This window comes from Sphaerodactylus townsendi, linkage group LG07 (assembly GCF_021028975.2).
Source record: "Sphaerodactylus townsendi isolate TG3544 linkage group LG07, MPM_Stown_v2.3, whole genome shotgun sequence".
Taxonomy (NCBI): domain Eukaryota; kingdom Metazoa; phylum Chordata; class Lepidosauria; order Squamata; family Sphaerodactylidae; genus Sphaerodactylus; species Sphaerodactylus townsendi.
In genome coordinates, this window is record NC_059431.1 from 98,561,527 (window position 1) to 98,581,114 (window position 19,588).

At 44.5% G+C, this 19,588-nt stretch overlaps 1 protein-coding gene across 1 annotated transcript in view; it reads left to right on the top strand.

The window, feature by feature from the left end:
• Positions 1–19,588, top strand: part of PRAG1 (PEAK1 related, kinase-activating pseudokinase 1) — a 68,928-nt gene that overhangs the window by 39,297 nt on the left and 10,043 nt on the right. The window contains exon 4 of the mRNA XM_048504185.1: positions 14,615–14,772. Within this exon, the coding sequence (XP_048360142.1) occupies positions 14,615–14,772 (158 nt within the window). The remainder of the gene's footprint in view (positions 1–14,614; positions 14,773–19,588) is intronic.

The window sequence follows — 19,588 nt, forward strand, 5'->3', positions numbered from 1 at the left end:
TGCCTTTTTAGAGGATGTGAAAAAAGGAGATGCAGCGGGGTACAGCTGCCAGATTTGTGCAGGAAATACTAACAACTGAATTGAAGTCAGGTTGCTGAATCAGATTCAGGCATCTAGTCACAAAGCAAATCAGTTGATCACAATAAGAAATGTTTTCAACAGGTTTCCTCCCTCTGGATTTAGGAGTTGAGTTTTAGCATGCCTTGTGTCACTGCTACATTTACTTTTTGCTAGGCCACTGTCTGGAATTGGTAGGCAGCAGTACGCTTGCTTCCATCCATGTTCGGGTTTTCATATCTAACTGAGGTCCCCCCCCCCACCTTGTGCATGAGTGTGAAGAGAGAGAGAGCATTAAAAAAAATCACATTTTTTCATGTTGAGCATGGGAGCATGTGCACAATCACATCAAAGTTCTTTGGTGGCTTCTCTTTTAACTGTTTTTATGATCAGCTGGCTGCCTAAGACTCTTAAGCCAGAATGCTGGATCCAACTCCAGGTAGACTGATTCTCAGGTGAGGTTTGGATGTAGCATTAAACTGTCTGAAGGTGATCTTATGGAATGATTCTGGAGGCCGCATACAGGCAAGAACAATTTGCTGGAGTGAATCATCTGGACATCTGGCTCAAAGGAGTCGTGTTTTCAGTTCTTTCACCTGAAGCAGGATTTTTTTTAAAAAAAATCCAGTTTGCAAGATCGTCCTTAAGCAAGCTCCGTGGATGCTGAAAGAAAAACATTTTTTGTGTATACTCAACAGAAATGTGGGCTGTCTCTAAATTGTTTACACTTTGATTAATCATCAATTTGGCCTATTAACGTAACTTTATTATGGGTGCTTTTTTAAAGTGTGTTGAAAGAAGTGCGAGTTTTTAAAATTAAAGATCTGTCCTGTCCCCAGTTATAAGTGGAAAAGGCCATTCATTTCTGTTTGTCATTTCCAGTTACTGTAATAAGAGGGCTGCCAACCTCCAGGTGATGGCTAGAAATCTCCTGGGATTACAACTGATTTCTAGATGACAGAGACCAATTCCCTGGAGAAAATGGTTGCTCTGGAAGAAGAAGAAGAAGAGTTTGGATTTATATCCCCTCTTTCTCTCCTGCAGGAGACTCAAAGGGGCTGACAATCTCCTTGCCCTTCCCTCCTCACAACAAACACCCTGTGAGGTAGGTGGGGCTGAGAGAGCTCTGAGAAGCTGTGACTAGCCCAAGGTCACCCAGCTGGCGTGTGTGGGAGTGTGCAGGCTAATCTGAATTCCCCAGATAAGCCTCCACAGCTCAGGCGGCAGAGCTGGGAATCAAACCCGGTTCCTCCAGATTAGATACACGAGCTCTTAACCTCCTACGCCACTGCTGGAAGATGAAGTCTGGGGATTATACTTGGTGGCTGTGGTCTCTCCCCTCAAGCCATTCCCAGGTGCCACCTCCAAGTCTCCAGGAACTTCCAAACGTGGAGGTGGTACCCCCGCGGAAGAATCAGAATAATTTCAACAGAACACTTTGCATCTGATCATAAGAACATAAGAACAAGCCAGCTGGATCAGACCAGAGTCCATCTAGTCCAGCTCTCTGCTGCTCGCAGTGGCCCACCAGGTGCCTTTGGGAGCTCACATGCAGGATGTTTTTATGATTCCTGTACTTGCGAAAACTTAGCCCACTTAGCCAGCGCACTTGTCCCCATGCCCCAAATGTTCCCAGGGCTATGACCTGGCAACCCTAATTGTGGATGATATCATAGTAACCTTTAGGTTGGATTACAGCAGAGCATCTGGAAAGTTCACCTCTTCAAAATACCTCAGCTAGTTTGTTAACTAGTTGTCTAGCATTCATCACAGCTTTTCTGAGAGAACTTCACTGGTTCTTGTTTGTTTCCATGTATGTTTAATACATAAAGTTTAATGCCCTTCCCAGTTGGTATCCAGATATCTGAAGGATACAGCCCAAGGATGGGTTTTGAGTTTATGAGAGAGTACTTTTTTCCATTGTTTAACTAGAAGAGGAAGAAGAGGAGGAGGAGTTTGGATTTATATGCCATTTTTCTCAATTGTAAGGAGTCTCAAAGCAGCTTACAGACTCCTTTCCTTCCTCTCCCTACAACAGATGCATTGTGATGTAGGTGGGGTTGAGAGAGTTCAGAGAGGACTATGACTAGCTCAAGGTCACACAGCAGGCTTTATGCATAGGACAGGGAATCAAACTTGGTTTTCTAGGTTAAAGTTCACCACTCTCACCCACTGCACCATGCTGGCCACTATGCCACACAGATATTCAACCACAAGACAACTTTCAGTCACAATATTCAGTCACAATATGGGATTATCACTGGATTTTTTTGTGTGATGACCTGATAGGTTGGAAAGCCACTGGGAGCCAGCTTGGTGGGGATAGCAGGATATAAATCTAATAAATAAATGGTCAAAGATTTTTCCAGACTCAGAATGCACTTGGAGTTGTCCTTTTCCCTAAATGTATTTTCCATAGAATCTATGGCCATATTTGCAGTAGTTACATAAAAATATGTATATATTTAGCCTTCTTTTTTTTTTACTCTGCTTTCCCCCCCCCACATGGGGAAATAGCATGTAACATGGTATTAAAACTGCATTTTTTAAAATTAAAACATAGTTTAAAAGGGCTGTGAAACCCACAAACAAAACAAAAGGCTTTGCCAAAGAACATAGGGCGAGTCAAAAGAGTACCTGTATCTAAGCACATAAATTTAAAGAAATGGGAAAACACCCCATGTAAGGATCTCTACACAACCAATCATTCAGCATTGGCTTCCACATGTGGAAATATGCATAAATCCAGGAGGCATTCTGAGGTACAAATTTTATCGTTTTAAATTTCTAAACTGCTGGATTGGATGAGTGGATATTGGGATCAAATCTTCATTTCTGTTAATGGCCACTGAACAAGTAATCTCACAAAATGAAATCATCCAATTTGTGTTATGTCGGGCGCGGGATGGAAGGGAATAAGCGTTCGTGTGTTACCCAGAAATATGCCTCAGGCAACACTTAAAAGGAGAGGAAGAGAATCTACAAGCCATTTCGTTATTTTTAGCGCTGAATGCTGTGACCCTTTTGAAAGAGGAACTATAGAAAAACCGTATGAAATTGTATTGGTCGACAATGCACACGCACATATGCACCCGCTCACCCTTAACTCAAGGAAATTTCAGTTCTGTTTGCATAATTAGATCAGGGAAAATTTAAGGCTGTAGTCTTGGGCACAGAAGGCAATCCATATAACTATCTTCTAAAAGAAAATTGGGAAGTCTGAATATTTCTTCGTGGGTTCTAGCTTTCAATTACTTTTTTCTATTTCCAAGGGCCTTTTTCAGATGCTTTCTCTTCCTCCCTCTAGGAGAAGTATCAAGACCAGGTGCTAGCTTCATGCCCTCCCCAATTAATGTCTCAGGGTCATCTGAGTATGAACCTAGGTTCTCCCACCGTGGTGGTTCACTTCTTCCTGCAATGGTGAAAGAGCATGGCTGCCAACCCCCAGGTAGGGCCTGGAGATCTGCTATTATCCTGATCACCAGGCAACAGTTGACTTGGAAAAAATGGCCACTTTGGAAGGTGGAGTCTAGGATATTAAAGTCCCTCCCCTCCCCAGGCTCCACCCCCAAAATCACCTGGTATTTCCCAACCCAGAGCTGGCAGCCGTAACAGGTGGTTACTAGAGACGGGGCTTTTTCTGTGGTGGCTCTGCACCTCTGGTTCACTTTCCCCCTTGAGGCTCATCTTGTTGGCTGCTTTGAGGTGCCTGGTCAAGAGACACATCTGTTTCTGGCCTGAAGTCTGCTTTATGGACAGTTTTTATGTTGTTTTCAATTCAGTGGCTTTCTTTTAGTGAATGGCTTGTTGGTTTATATTGTTTTTTGTTATTTTAATGATAAACTGCCTCAAACGGGACTCTGAAAAGGCTGGACAGAAATATTCTAAATAAATAGGCCAGCATTTTTGTAATGGCCCTGCAATTCTGCCTTTAATAACAACAGCCTGGAGGAAGAGGAAGAGTTTGGATTTATACCCCACTTTTCTCTCCTATACGGAGAGTCTCAAAGCACCTTACAAACTCTTTCTCTCCCCACAACCAACACCCTGCACCCCATCAAACCTTTTATTGGCACAATAAATAATACAGATTAATAGTGATCACAGAGTAATACAATCATGGTTGCAGCTTAATGACATAACACAGGTATTTAGCCACTGTTTCAGAGATAGCGGAAGAATATTTGGTTTAAAAGATCAGAATGTTTTTTTGTTGGCCTGATAGACCTTCTTTATTAATGAGTAGAGGGGTCAGCAAGTTGGACCTGATTGTCTTATAAAATGGGCAGTGTAGAAGCATATGAGTTACAGATTCAATCTGCTTCATGCTGCAATTGCAGATTCTGTCTTGGTAGGGAATTTTTAGACGTCTTCCTGTTGTTGCAGCTGAAGGAAGCGCATTGCACCTTGCTAGAGAGAGAGCTCTTCGCTGGTTGGGTAAGATTAATTGACTCAGGTATTTGGCCACCCTAGCTACGTTAAATGGAATTCCTAAAATAGGGGGGAGAGCAGGACTTATTGGCTACACTGCTAAGATACTGAACACAACCAACACCTGGTGAGGCAAGTGGGGCTGAGAGAGTTCTGAGAGAACTGTGACTAGCCCAGGGGTAGGGAACCTGCGGCTCTCCAGATGTTCAGGTACTACAATTCCCATCAGCCCCTACCAGCATGGCCAATTGGCCATGCTGACAGAGGCTGATGGGAATTGTCGTTCCTGAACATCTGAGAGGCCGGGCAGAGGTTCCTGGTACCCTGACTAGCCCAAGCAAGCTCTTCACTGTAGGGAGCTGGCAACAACCTCTGCTCACCAGATAAGAGTCTGCCACTTATGTGGAGGAGTGGGGAATCAAACCCAGTTCTCCAGATTAATTCTCCAGATTAGTTCTCCAGATTAAAGTCCACTTGTTCTTAACCACTACACCATGCTGGGAGTGAAGTTGGAAGCTTTTCCCACTGCCCTTTGTCTATGTCAGGAAAAGCTTTGTCTGTTTAAGTTTTGGCCTGATAAGGTAGCTTCGCTGTGCGTTAATATTTTCAGATCAGAAACACTTTACAAACATTCAGCAGCAGTGGTGTAGGAGGTTAAGAGCTCGTGTATCTAATCTGGAGGAACCGGGTTTGATTCCCAGCTGTGCCGCCTGAGCTGTGGAGGCTTATCTGGGGAATTCAGATTAGCCTGTGCACTCCCACACACGCCAGCTGGGTAACCTTGGGCTAGTCACAGCCCAGCTCTCTCAGCCCCACCCACCTCACAGGGTGTTTGTTGTGAGGGGGGAAGGGCAAGGAGATTGTAAGCTCCCCTTTGGAGTCTCCTGCAGGAGAGAAAGGGGGGATATAAATCCAACACCCTCTCTTCTTCTCTTCTCCTCATTCATTAGAAGAAATGCTTTATTTGTTGAGGAGGGAAGAGGATTCAATATGGTCCCCAGTACTACTTTGAAACTGTATTAATCTGTACACATGTTCAATTAAACACTGATTTGGTAACAGAGGCATAGCGGGGGGGGAAGTGCCCGGTGCACTGGTGTGCCCTCCACCCCCATCCTCCTGCCCTCGAACACTCCCCACTACTCCAATTCCCCTGCCACGCCTCTTACAGGGGCAATGCCCGCCCAGTACGTTGCACACACCCCTTCCCCCTTGGAGCTACACCTCTGTTTGGTGTCGATACTTTTCCAAAATGTTAAAAGGAGGGAAGGTTTGAACACACACGGCCAATGAAATAAAGGGGCATATTGGTCTCTTATTGACCAGACATTTACACTTGAAGAGCTGCTTGTGCTTTTTAAGACTTTGGAGAGAACTATAGTTAGGGTCCCAAATCCAGGTTGGGAAACTCCTGGAGATTTGGGGGGAAGCTTGGGGGTGGTCAGGGTTTGGGAAGGAACGCAGAGGCACTTCAGCAGGGACAGTGCCATGGAGTCTACCTTCTCAAGCAGCTGTTTTCTCCAGGGGAATTGATCTATGTAGTCTTCAGATTCATTAAAATTCCAGGATATCTCCAGGTTCCACCAGGATAGTATTTTCTTCTCTTCTTGAGGCCAAACTTTGACAACTTTCCATTGGCCAAATTTGGAATATAAGCGCAAAAGTGAAATTGATATTATCGTATGATGCTTAATCTATACCCTGTTACTAAACCCTGTTATTAGTGAGAATTCATACAAAGAGACTTCCCAAACATCAGGAACCATATTGTAGTTTGGGCTTTTAAAGAGAATTGATGGCCAGTTCTTGTAGGAGCAGCAGTGGCGTAGTGGTTAAGAAAGCAGGTGCATTCTAATCTGGAGGAACCAGGTTTGATTCCCTGCTTTGCTGCCTCTGAGCCGTGGGAGGCTTATCTGGGGAATTCAGATTAGCCTGTGCACTCCCACACATGCCAGCTGGGTGACCTTGGGCTAGTCACAGTGTAACGAACTAGTAAAGTCCAGGCAAAAGCAACCATGAGTTCATTATTGAGCTGGCATTCTTAGTCGGAAAATGAAGCAAATGCGAAACTGGAAACCTAGATCTCGGGACGACAGCTTTTACAGGGTAATTAGACAGGCTCCCTGCTCTAACAGTATAACCAAGGCAGGATTTCTGCCACTAGGCTTCACACAGACAAGCAAGCAAGTGAAAGATAACCAAAACAGCGAAATTCCCCTTCCCAGGCATTAAGCCAAAACCTCCAGCGGGAACCTTTTCAAGGTCAGAAAACACACACCACAACCTTACACACAGCTTTTCGGAGCTCTCTCAGCCCCACCCACCTCACAGGGTGTTTGTTGTGAGGGGGAAAGGGCAAGGAGATTGTAAGCCCCTTTGGGTCTCCTACAGGAGAGAAAGGGGGGATATTAATCCAAACTCCTCCTCTTCTCCTTCTCCTCCTCCTCCTTCTTCTCCTTGTTCTTGTTCTTCTCCTCCTCCTTCTTCTTGGTTCCATCATTATAGTGATGGGACATGTCCCTTTCAAACACCCAAATGAATTAACCCAAACCATATTCAATCTCTCTGTTTGCTAAACCACAAACTGCAACCAATTCATACAGCAGTCCCTGGGAACCCACCCTTCTTAATAGTTTTGAAATTAGGAAGGTGTTCGACGTTTTAATGGTTTTCTCTGCTAAAGTCTGAGAACCTCCCGAGTGTTCGTGCAGTTTTATTTTTACATGTCTTGAGGGTTGCCACCTCCTGCCAAGTGTAAGCTACATGCAGAAACAAAATTCTCATGGGTTTTTCAATTCTTTGGGAAATCCTGTAAAGCAAAATATCTTTCTCAATTACAGCAGAATATTCTTGGTTCATTGCTTTGCTCTACCCAAAGAGAAGTTAAAATTCACATTTGTTTTGTCCTCCATTGGCTTTGCAAAATGGGGACAAGTGCTTTTTATATTCTCTGGGGAAAGTGTAGGGAAAATTGTGTCCGCTCTCCTGACAGTGCCAGCACCTCGACCCACCTGTCTCCGGCTGGCAAACCCCTAGGTAGGTTCTCTTGAACTTGGCATTCCTGCCTTCCTCTTTCTTCCTGTAAACTATAAATGGAAGTAAGAAGATGGAGAACTCTTTTCAAAGCCAGTTTGGTGACCCAAGGAGGAGGCTTCACTTCCCTTTGTTCCCTTTGTGCTGAAAAGCCGGGGAACGTTGTGAATCCAAATTAGGAACCTTTAATAATTTACACCTGGCTCTTCAGAAAACTGCCCACATCTCTGCCTGCCTGTGGGACACCTAGAACTCCTGTCGCTCCTAAGCTGTTCAAACAAAATGTATGTCATTCTAATTTCTGTTTCCATCAACATGGGATGGGCATTATGCCAAGATTGCAAAGATTGCAATGTGCAGGGAGCCCAAGCACAACTCATTCCTTTCTAGTAGTTCCCAGAGTTTGGGTTTCAGCACACCTCGATAGGGTTATAGCCGCCTCCAAGTGAAGACACTGTGGTCATTTTTTTTCAGCATGTGACATTTTCTTTGGCAGACCAGAGTGCAGTTTCTCTTAGTGATTACAACAAAAATGTTAAGTGTTGCTTTAATTTCATTGCATTCTTCTGAAGTTATACGGCTGGTAAGAGGGTTGTTTGCCCCTCCACAGCAGGCAAACCCCCGCCCTCAGCCCAACCACCCACCCTTGAGAAATTGAGGACTAGGAAAAATGGCCTCCATGTTGGAATTTCCATGCCCTAAGCAAGGATCAAAAGGAAGCCCTGGAGTATCCCTCAGAAGTGACATCACATCCTCCCCAAACTCCACTCTTCCCAGGTTCATCCCTCAACATCTCCAAGTATTTGCCCAGGCAGTGCTAGCAGCCTAGTTGGTAGCAGATCCTCACTTACCACACCAACATCTCTTAATGGCAAATATATAAGGTTTTACATTTTGCAAACCTCTTCTCCATATATAGGAAGAAAAATGATGCCCATATAAATGGGGGGGGGGGAGTTGTGGCCTGGTTCAGATCAGATCTTCCAGATCCTAAATCATAGTTTGAAAGACTGAGACCTACTGTGGGTTCATCATCTTTCCTTCCCTCTTTTTCCTGCATCATCCAATTCCCTCCCTTCCTCCTTTGTTTCAGTAAAAACTGCAGGTTGCCATCACACCCAAAATAGATTACACTTTGTGAAAACTGTACTTCACCTCTCAGCCAGGGGTTGAAACAGCTGCTAGAAGTGCATTTTTGATCTCAGATATGGAAGTCAAATTGGTTTGCTTGAAAGGGTATGGAGAGGGAGTACACACAAACCATGCCTGGTGGTCGTGCAACTAAGATATGCTTGTCATATGCAATATGTCGCACTTTATTTCAATGTAAGTCCCCCAAAGTTCCCCAAAAAAGCTGAAAAAAACCGTAAATTTGTTGCAGGATTTAGGAGGGATTCTAGGAGTCCGGCTTACACTTTAGGCCCCCCCATTTTTTTCTCCATTGGGAAAAAAATGTGTTTTAAACCGGACACGGAACCCACTCTTGGGGATCCATAAATTGGACTCCCTGACTTCAATCTACTCAAATTTGCCAGGCATCTCTTCCCAAGTGAGAGTCTACCAGCATACTGAAGCCACACGCAAATTTGATGGCTCTATCTTGAACCCCCTCCCAGAGCTCCACAACAGATTCCCATAGGAAAAAAAGCAAGAGGGAAAAAACAATATTGATATAGAAATTCAGGGTTTTTTTTTTCAGATTTTCTGAAAAATTTCAGGTCTATCCAAATCAAGAAAATACAAAAAAAAACCCCACCCTAATTGGTGCACACTCCTACACACTAATCAGCAGTTCTTGATTCTGGGTGTTTTAAATCAGAATGCCCATGGTTATTGGATGATAAGCGTGACTGTATATCCCTTTCTACCATGGCAGGCAGTCCAGGATTCATGCCCACGGGTCTTTCTTTCCAGGAAGGAAAATCCAGGTGCGAAGATTTGCTATAGCCCAGTGGTAACACAGCATCCAGCACAAATGCATGCATCTGGATTAATCACTCAATGTCTGAAGTCAGTCTTCTATGTGCCCAGTGCCCTTGTACTTGATATTGCACAACCACCACCCGTTTTCATCTGCCTTCCCTCTCCCCCATACATAGAGACTTCATCTCCCCTAAAAAGATACCAAACAGATATAAGATATAATCTTGAAGCTACTTGTGCCATAATTTCTGACGGATGAGAGTCTGCTGCTCATGTGGAGGAGTGGGGAATCAAACCCAGTTTTCCAGATGAGAGTCTACTTGTCTTAACCACTATACCACACTGAGGCAAAAAGATCACTGGGGGTCCTATTTGCCCTGCTGTGGGGACCCATTTGCTGCAAACTACTGCATGTGGAGCCCCACAAGGTAAACAGAGCCTCTTCCCATGGCAATTTCTTCCAGTTCCATAGCATTATCCCAGGAGTCATTGGCTGGAGAATAGGGAATTTAAAGTTTTCTGCCAGCATCCCAATCCCAATCCCCAGAGCACAGTGGTTGGCTATCTGGAAGCCCCACACGTGCAACTTCATTTTAGCTACAATGGCCCATTTCCATGCCTTCTCCCTCTCCTCTTTTCTCCCTTTTACTCTTTTTGACAGTCTCTCCCGCTTTGACTGCTTGAGTTCCTCAAAATTGGTATAGGGACCATAGTTTTGCTTTTTATTTATTTGCTTGTGGTTCTTTGTACAATGCCATCTACATTAATGGTCCCGAATAATACAAAAGTAAATCATTTTTGCAGAAAGCGCTGGAGGTTGTACACTGGCATGGCAGTAATATTTGAAACTAAGAGCCAGAGCACCGGTACAGCTATGATTGCTAGTTTTAGTCGTATTAATTTTATCCCTATTCAGAAAGTGCATTTTACATAAGGCACAGGCAATAAAAGAGAAAATCCCTTCACATATGATTTCACATCAAATGCAGTGAGCTAGTGCTGGTACATTTTCGGATTCTGAAACGGTGCCATGGGAATGCTTACGCTCCCGGGAGCCTGTGGTGGCCTTTGATGGTCTTGGGTATTGTGGATTGTGCGGAGAGATGTCCTGTCAGTTCTTCTGGAACAGAAGTTCGGATCTCTTGTTTTTTTTATCAGCTTCTTTGCTGGGATGGTGGAGTTATCTATAGATGTGGCAGTTTATGCAGGCATAAATGTTTCTTGTTCAAGGATTGCAGCCTGTAATCTCAGAATTCAGATAAAATTATGGATCATATTTGCATCAGCCCTGCCAGCATAGCCACCAATGGCATGGTCGCCAGGGGCTGATGGGAATTGTAGTCCATGAACATCTGGGGAGCCGCAGGTTGCAGACCCTTGGGCCAGATGAAAGCCATCTCTGTGTGAATAAGTTTTGAAAGAAATGAGGTGCTATAGAAACTCTTTAACAATGCAATCCTTAAAAAAATGTACTTCAGTCTAAGCTCATTCATGTCAATAGGCTTCGACTGGAATAACTCTGCATAGCATTGCACTGTTTTTTTTAAAAAAATCAGCAAATAGCATGCTTTTGGCTTGGAAAACAGTTTCTGTAAAATATCTTTTGCAGTGTTGATTTGAACCTTCTATTGATTTGAAGGCAACCCGGAACAAAACTGTTGGTATAGGTTTGGGGTAAAGATGCGGTAAGTTGTTTTGGGATAAAAACACAGGGCTGGATGGATCTCATCAAGCAGATCCATGTTCATGGGGAAGGAGCAGTTTTTGCAAATTCTCCCCTCCCATGACAGTCTCCCCATGTTATTCCTGAGGGTAACCTGTCCCCCAGGAGCAGCATTTGGGGGGACATTTTGGGCTGGTGCAAGGGGAATATGAGGAAATCATGCGACATGGGAAGAAGCCATATCACCAGAGGTGGGATCCAACCAGTTCTCACCACTTCTCTAGAAGTGGTTACTAATTTTTTCTGAGTGCCGAGAAGGGGTTACTAAAGCAACCTCCCTGCCCAATGGGGACTGGAGGTGCGTGTGTGTGGCGGCGCCACTGTTTGAATCCCACCACCATTGGAACCTGTTATTAAAATTTTTGGATCCCAGGGTAAATTTTGAAGGGTTCCAACCACAAGAATTCATCTGTCCTGTGCAGACACTGAAAATGTCAGTTATAAGCGCAGAAGGGTTCCAGAAATCAATGTACTCATCAGGCGTTAGGGTAAAAAAAGGTAACAGTATTTGTCAACTGCATCGGTTTAAGAGAAAAATATGGCGTTATATCAAGGTTCAGTGGTTATAAAACAGGAAAAATGTAATAACTATACAGGAAAGATACCTGAGGTTTATTAATTCAGTGATCTGTAATGCACCCTATTAATTCTTTATGGGATCATATAGACCCCTGGTGTTTGACTCACACAAGATATTCCCCAGCTCCAAGCCTGCTGGAAATATGAATTTTAAAGAAGAACACCTCTGAATCATCTGCTATTGTGTTATGTCGAACTGCTTGCCCTGTTAATGCTGCTTAACCTGCACAGGAGAATAGCATTTTGTTTTCCCTCATTCATTTTAATTGGGCTAAGCTGATCCCATTGTCATGAGAGTAAATAAAGAACACAATTGAAGGGATGTTCGAAATGTTGCTGAGTTATCCTTTTATTGTTTTTTAAGAAGGCACAGGTTAGGGAGGAAAAATGTTTACAGTTTCATGCTCCCTTTATGTTGGGTGACTCCAAAAGTATAGGAGAGGGATGTTGGTGAAGTTTGATTTTTAGTATGAATGTATGTGACATACTTTGAAGCTAGATCCTTAATGTGTTTACTTGGAAAGAAGTTCCACATACATCCTTAATAACCATGCTTAGGATCACAGTCCTGAGGACATAAACTCAACATGGAAAAATGAAATAGTAGAGGAATTAAGCTTGAAGAAGAAGAGTTTGGGTTTATACCCCAGCTTTCTCTCCTGTAAGGAGACTCAAGGAAGCTTCCAACTCTTTTCCTTTCTCCACAACAGACACCTGGCGAGGTAGAGAGTTCCGAAAAAACAGTGACTAGCCCAAGGTCACCCAGCAGGCTTCATGCATAGGAGGGGGAAACAGATCCAGTTCCCCAGATAAGAGTCTGCTCATGTGGCCAAATTAGAATCCGCTGCTCCTAACCACTACAACAGCCTGGCTCTCAATTTGACGAAATTGATGGAGATTTTACCTCTAGCTGCATAACCAAGATGAAATTTGCACCTTGGCTTCCCAGTTTCACAGCTGGTATTGAGAAACGCCGCTGTCCTTGGGAAATGGGTTCTATATCTATTTGCATTTTCCTTAGTAAAGTTGAATGAAAAGAGGTGTTTGTGGGGTTCACTTTTGGAAGAAATAGGGGGTTGAGATAGCGCATGACTAACTCCATAGTTTGGGTGAAAACACTTTAGGACAGGTCCGTGGAGAGTGTTGCAAGCGGATCACAGCAGTTACCATCATGAGCCGTGAGTTCAGAAGCTCCAAGATGCTTCCACATGGGAGGTGGGGATTCTCCATTTCCCACAAATTGCAACAAAACCTCTACATGAACATTTGTCTCTGTTCTTTCCCCCATCTGCCACCAGCTCTCCCTTCCTCCACCAGGGTTTTTAAATACACTGATTTACCAATAGCTGATAATGAAAAAGGGAAAAAAACAGCAAAAAGCTGCTGGGTTAAGGGGGAGACAGTGCCGATGTAGGGAGGGGAAAGGAAATCTGTGCCTTCTCATCCACACTTGCTACTGGGGTATTGGTACAGTCCTTCAGGAAAGATTATAACATAAGTGATAAGGGGAAACCTGCAGCAAAGCCAGGAAAAACCCACATGGTCAGCAGAAGAACAAAGTTGTGCAGAAGCTAGAGATGCCAACCTCCAGGTGAGACCTGGGGAGCCCATTGAATTACAGTTTATCTCCAGACTATCGAGATCAGTTCCCCTGGACCAAACGGGTGCTTTGGAGGGTGGACTCCGTGGCACCGGACCCCACTGAGGTCCCTGCCCCTCCCCAAATCTCCAGGAGTTCCCCAACCTGGAACTGGTAACCCTCCCCTGCCATCCCTCACTTGTACACAGAAGTACGCAGAGTAAGAACAGTGTCTATAAGTTGTGCCAGTTCCAATGTCTCCTCACACATCAGGACCTAAGACTGCTGCCCTGTTCTTGGGTCTCTTCTTTATGAGGGCCAAACCAGACATTTGCTGAGGGTTCCATGTTTGGACCTCAGAGAGATTTTTTTTTTAAACTTAATTTTCAGCTGCTGAAGAAAGAGTGAGTCTGATCAGACACATGAAAGAGGATTTTAAGTTTTCCTTCCTCCTCACGTTCCTCCTCTAAACATCTCCTTTATGTCTGACAGTTAAGTCTTTAAAAAGCCAAACAAATTATTTAAAAAGTAAAACCATCCCATGATGATTATTTGGTGGTCGGCTTTGCCACGTTAAGGTTTTTTTTAAGTAAAAAGTGGGGTGGGGGGGGGCGGGGTGTTAAACCAAACGTAAAACTCCCCATATATATCTGGTTTGGCTCTTGAGTATCGCTGTTCTGCTGTCACTGCATCGTTGGTGCAGGTGGAATTCCCAATGATGTTCATGGTATATTTTTAAAAATATATAGTTGTCCTCAGTGGTAAGACAATAATTCGTGCAGGATTTTTTGTTTTTGCGGAGGATTTTCAACTGTCCAATAAAGAAATGTCAGGGTAGGTAAGAAGTTTGTTTTTTAACCAGAAAGATGACCTGCTCCTTGGGGATGAGGGTTTTTTTTTTAAGCTATCGACCCAATCTGGTCACTTTCTGTGGATGATTAGGATACAGTGCTTTAACTAGAAAACAGGAGTAAATTTGCTCTCTACCTTCTGCTTGCAGAAGCCCAGACACAGAAAGGAAAGCAGAAAGGAAGCAGAGGAACGCTGTGTGGCATGGCAGTAAAATGCAATTCAGAAAGGGGGAATGTGGATGCATACTGTTTGCGTGGCCATCTTTTTCTGATCTTCTGCTCACTTCTGCTCTGGTCAGGAGAGACAACAGAGACCAAATGAACTGCATCAAAAGCTTTGCTGAACTGGATCCTGGCATGGACCTACCTGCAATCTTCCAAAGCGGGTGTCTCTTGTATGAACTCCTGACGTTCTTATGTGTAATTCTTTCCCTCCAGGCACTTTTTAAAAATGAACAAGAGTAATTCTGACTTGGAGAAGCTCAGCGGCGACTCTACAGAAAGCCACAACCCACCGTTCCAGTCAGTCCGTGTCACTTTCACATCTGGCTCCACAGATAGTTTGCATTTGGACACCAATGCATTCAGCAATGGAGGTAGTTAAATTTTTATTTTTGAGGTGTGGATTGTGGTACTTGAGTGGGTGGCCATCTTGCACTCAGAGGTAGCCTGCCCATTAGCCAGGGCAGGGGGCACCAGGACATGCAAAGGGGGCAGCTTTATGGCATTACTAGAGTTGGTTTTTATACCCTGCTTTTCTCTGCCTTTAAGGGGACTCAAAGCGGCTTACAATTGCCTTCCCTCCCCCTCCCCCCACCCCCAACAACTGATATTTGTGTGGTACGTGAGGTTGAGAGAGCTTGGAGAGAACTCTGGTTGGCCCAAGGTTACCCAGCTGGCTTCACGTGAGTGGGAAAATAAAACTGGCTCCCAGCAACGGCAGGTGGCCAGCCAGTGAGGCGTGAGGAAGGGGGAAACTTGGCTGGCCTACTAGGCATGTAATGCTTGTGGCCCACTGCACCCTCTGCCCACTTGGCTGCCTCACACCTCTGAGATGCCCCCCCGCCACGCTCCCTCAATGACCCGGCCACGCCTCCACCACTTCTCCACCCGGGGCAACATGTGCCCCCTGCCCCGTGGGCGCTACGCCACTGAGGCCAGCTGTTGGGCTGTTCTGCCCAGTGGGCTGGCAACTTGAGCTCACCTGGACCACCTGCCTGGTCAGTTGGGGGGACTAGCTGCTGGTGGCTCACTGAGTGCACATGCCCACTGGGCAGGTCAGTTGGTGCAAAAACCTGCTTGCATTGCAAAGAATGACACATTGCATTTTGTACTCAGGTTCCGCCAAGTTATTGGGACGTTTCAGGATTGCTTTATACAGTGTCCTTTGGCAAGAGATTATACAGAAGGCTTATGGTGTTTGTAACATTACATGTATTTTCAGATGTCCAGTTGAGTAAGTATTGAGAAGCAAGAACACAGCAGTCAGTACGAGATCCATAGCAACACCAGTCTCAGAGCAGCAGCCCCATTTCTGTAATTTCTGCTATCTATTTGCCCCACCAGGAGGGTGGGAGGAGTGGAAGGGGCCACAGACGTAGGTAAGGGGGGTGGTTCTCAGGTTCAAACCCCTCCCATCACATGTCCGGCTTGCTTGAAACAATGCATGGAATGGAACAGCCGGAAAGCCCTCAGTCACCGAACCCACCCCATAAAAAATCTATACCTACATCTCTGGAAGGGGCTCTTTAATTCCTCCTTTTCCTCTTCTTTCGCTGCTGAAAGAAGCCACCACCACCACCCAGCTGCTTATAGCTGTGAGAAAGACAAAAACATGGGAACCCAAATGTTTTCCCCAGTGGAGATATATCCACGTAGGAATTTATATATATTTTTCCCAGGTAGAAAACAGTGAGGGCATGGGAAGGGTTAAAGAGCTCGTCTTGCTTTTAAAAAGCACCCCAGCAGTTGCGTTTGGAAAGATTAAGGAATCTGTCGAATTGATCACGGGACAAAATGTCCCTGTAGTCTGACTATCAGTGGTTTCCAAAGTCTGTATTAGGATTGTTTGCGGTTGGTTCCGCGGGAGAGTTGCTCGTGTGTCAGGAGAAATATATCAGTGAAACGGTTCGAGGTTTCTGTGAGCTCCGAGCATTCCCTTGTGTGTCTCTGCATGATTCCAAGCCTTGCCCTTGCCCCTGCAGGCAATCCATCACACTTCTTCTTCAGTGGCGGCATTTCTCTGCAGACACTGGGTTGCCCTTTGTGTCTGTAATGGAGGCTCTGCTTTTCAGAGGCACACTGAATCCACACAGAATCATGGGGATTGGGGCCCTCATTTGAGAGTGAGCAATCCTTACTCCTAACTCCCTACTCTAAAAGTCAAAATTTGGGGAATGTGGCAATGGTGCAAGCATTCATTGTTTTAATCTGGAAAAAAACAACACCAACATGCCTCAGCTATCAAGAGTTTGGGGAAACTCTTCTCTAACATGTACCTTATATACTCTTAAAGACTACAGTATGGCACTCAAGCAAAGTTTTCCTAAGTATCTGTTGCCAAGCAAGTATGCTTCCCGCCCTACCCCCGCTGCCCCAGGTCCTCATACAGCTTTCCTCATTGTTTAAATATTTATTCTGTTCCACCTTCACGTTCTTTGGCAGAGGATGCCCAGTTCTGCAGTTCCATATTTTTGTTCTTCCTAGCCCCAAAAAGCCTTGACTCTCATTTCCCAAAAAATTGATTTACTCATTTGGAAGGATTTACGTACAGTATGAATAAAGAGGTTAGATTGTGGTTAATCTGCCTTGCTTCAATGGAAACACATTTTGGACTTTTAATCCAAAATACTTTTCCACTTCCATATCCATGCTTCAGTTTTCAGGTTGCTGGTACCCAATCGTATCAGAGTTTAAACCAGGTAGCCTGATTTTTTTCAGATCTCAGAAGCTAAGCAAGGTTGGCTGTGGGTAGCACTTGGAGAGGAGATGGCCAAGGAAGTCCGGGGTTGCTACATAGAGGCAGGCAATCGCAAACCACCTCTGTTTGTCTCTTGCCTTGAAAATCCTGTGGGTTGCCAGAAATTGGCTACAACTTTACAGCACTTTCCACTGCTAATATAGTCTTGGACTTGGGGAAACCTGTCTGAGCCAAATCACTCACTTGGATGCCTTTGAGTCACAAGGGGACTAATTAAAGCCCACCATGGGCGAAGGGAGCTGAGCTCTCTTCCACTTGTGCATTTCCACCTGAAATGGCTTTTTAAAAAGGTTTTCCAGTCAGTAGGAGTTACCTCCTGTCAGGAAACCCCACTGAGGGGGGAAATGGTTTTTTAAAATCCAGTTTCAAGGGGGAAGGTGCAGGCAGTGGCGGGGGTTTCATCTCCTGCTTGAGGGGACTAAGTCTTTCATGTCTTGTTTGGAAATGGAAACATTTTGAGGATAAAACGGGAGAATTCCATAATCTGTCACTTTGGCCATTTCCACACTGTCAAAATATCCTGGGTTGAGCAAGAGAAATATCTCCGTGCGGCTGAAAATTCCACACGGTTCCCGGTGCTAAAGTAGGCCTGCCCTGGTATTACCCCATGATATTTTCCTTACCCTGAGATTTTCAAAAATCGCCAAATTGCCTATTCTTTTCAAATATCCCAAGGTGACCCTGCTGCTGTGCAAACGCTATGGGAGCATCCACACACACACACACACCCAATTGCCAGACATGCTTTCCAACCCTAGCTCCATTTTTTCCACCTTGCCGCTCTAAGCCGACCAATCAAGAGGGGATGCACTTGCAGTATAAATACAAAAGACCCAAACTCTTGCAGAACAAACTGAAGTATTACCTCCCGGTCCTAATTGGGCTCCTGGAAAGAAATGGGCTACCATGTGGAGGGAGAAACTGGGATGAAATAGATCAGGATTATAAGAAACTGGTGGTACACAGGTATAATTCTACCATGTGGAAATGACTCTTGATGAAGACCAGAGGAAAAGTCAGGAAGAAAGGAGATCTTAAACTGTGGTGGACACTGTCATCTCTCCCCTCGGAAAGAAAGCTAAGGTGCCTTGATCCCAGCCTAGATAAACCTTGCATGTGAACAAGACATTGATTATACTGGACAATTTGTTTCTGAACAAAAGCCCTACACTATTAATATTGGACACCAAAAATCACTATAGGTTTGTGCACAGATATATTTTATGGCCAGGCAATGAACAATGTACTCTTTCGGGGTTAATAACTCTTGTTGTACCATTGTTTAAGGAAAACTGCCACTAAAGTTTAATTGGGACTTTTCTGTGACCTGATTGATGTATAGATATGATGGCTGTCCATGAGAAAATAATGAGTGATTCTTATTATACGATCAGAAATATTACAGATGGCAAAAAATTAAGAATTCTAGAACTTGTTTTAAATCTGAAACTCTCCCTTGGATTGTCACAGTGGTTATGATTCAGCACTTGAAGGTTTGTTGGTTTCAGTGGGAGAATTCAGCAAGGCTCCCACTAAAACCAGTGGAATTTCAAACTCCTTGCGCTTGGCTGGGTTGTGACCAGTGATTTTTGCTATTTGCTATTCCTCAAGCTAGAGAAAATGGCATTATACAGGTAGAGCTGCTAGGGTCCTAGTCAGGATAGGGCATCCCACTCAGAATGGTGGGTTTCTTACCGGAAGTGACCTGATGCTTTAGCTGCCTCATTTCCCCCCTCCAATTCCCCTGCCCAATTCCCCTGCCTCATTTCCCCCCTCCATATGCCCCCTGCCCAATTCCAGACATGCCTTCCAACCCTAGCTACATGTGTAATAATTAAAAGAGAGCGAACCTAAGAATCACATTTTTATATTGAGAAAAAGAAAAAGGTGCAAAACATTTATGAGGGTTTGAATCCCTCCCTGGACGCGTGTAGTCATGGGCATTTCTAAGCAAACACAGGGTAATCCTAAAAGACTTAAGAAGGATGTAACTTTTCTTAGGATTCCACTGCAAATGACAGACAAAACTGAGATTGGGATAATAGTTAAATGTCCTGGTATTGATATCCACGTTCATTGGCAGTTCCATTTCAGAATCGGTACTGGGAATTAAAGGAATGATTTTTGGGACTAAACAAAGTAGTTTATTCAAATGTCTGCCCCATTCACATGCCAGTGAGGATCTAGCTTTTGCATCAAACATGAGCTATCCCGTCTTCACTGTTCCATTTTTTTTTTCATTTTCCAAGGGACTTTTTCTCCCAGACCAGCTCAGATATCAGAAATGATATCTAGGCCCGTGGTGGTGAACCTTTGGCACTCCAGATGTTATGGATTACAATTGGCCATGCTGGCAGGGGCTGATGGGAATTGTAGTCCATAGCATCTGGAGTGCCAAAGGTTTGCCAACACTGAACTAGGCTGAGGTAAAA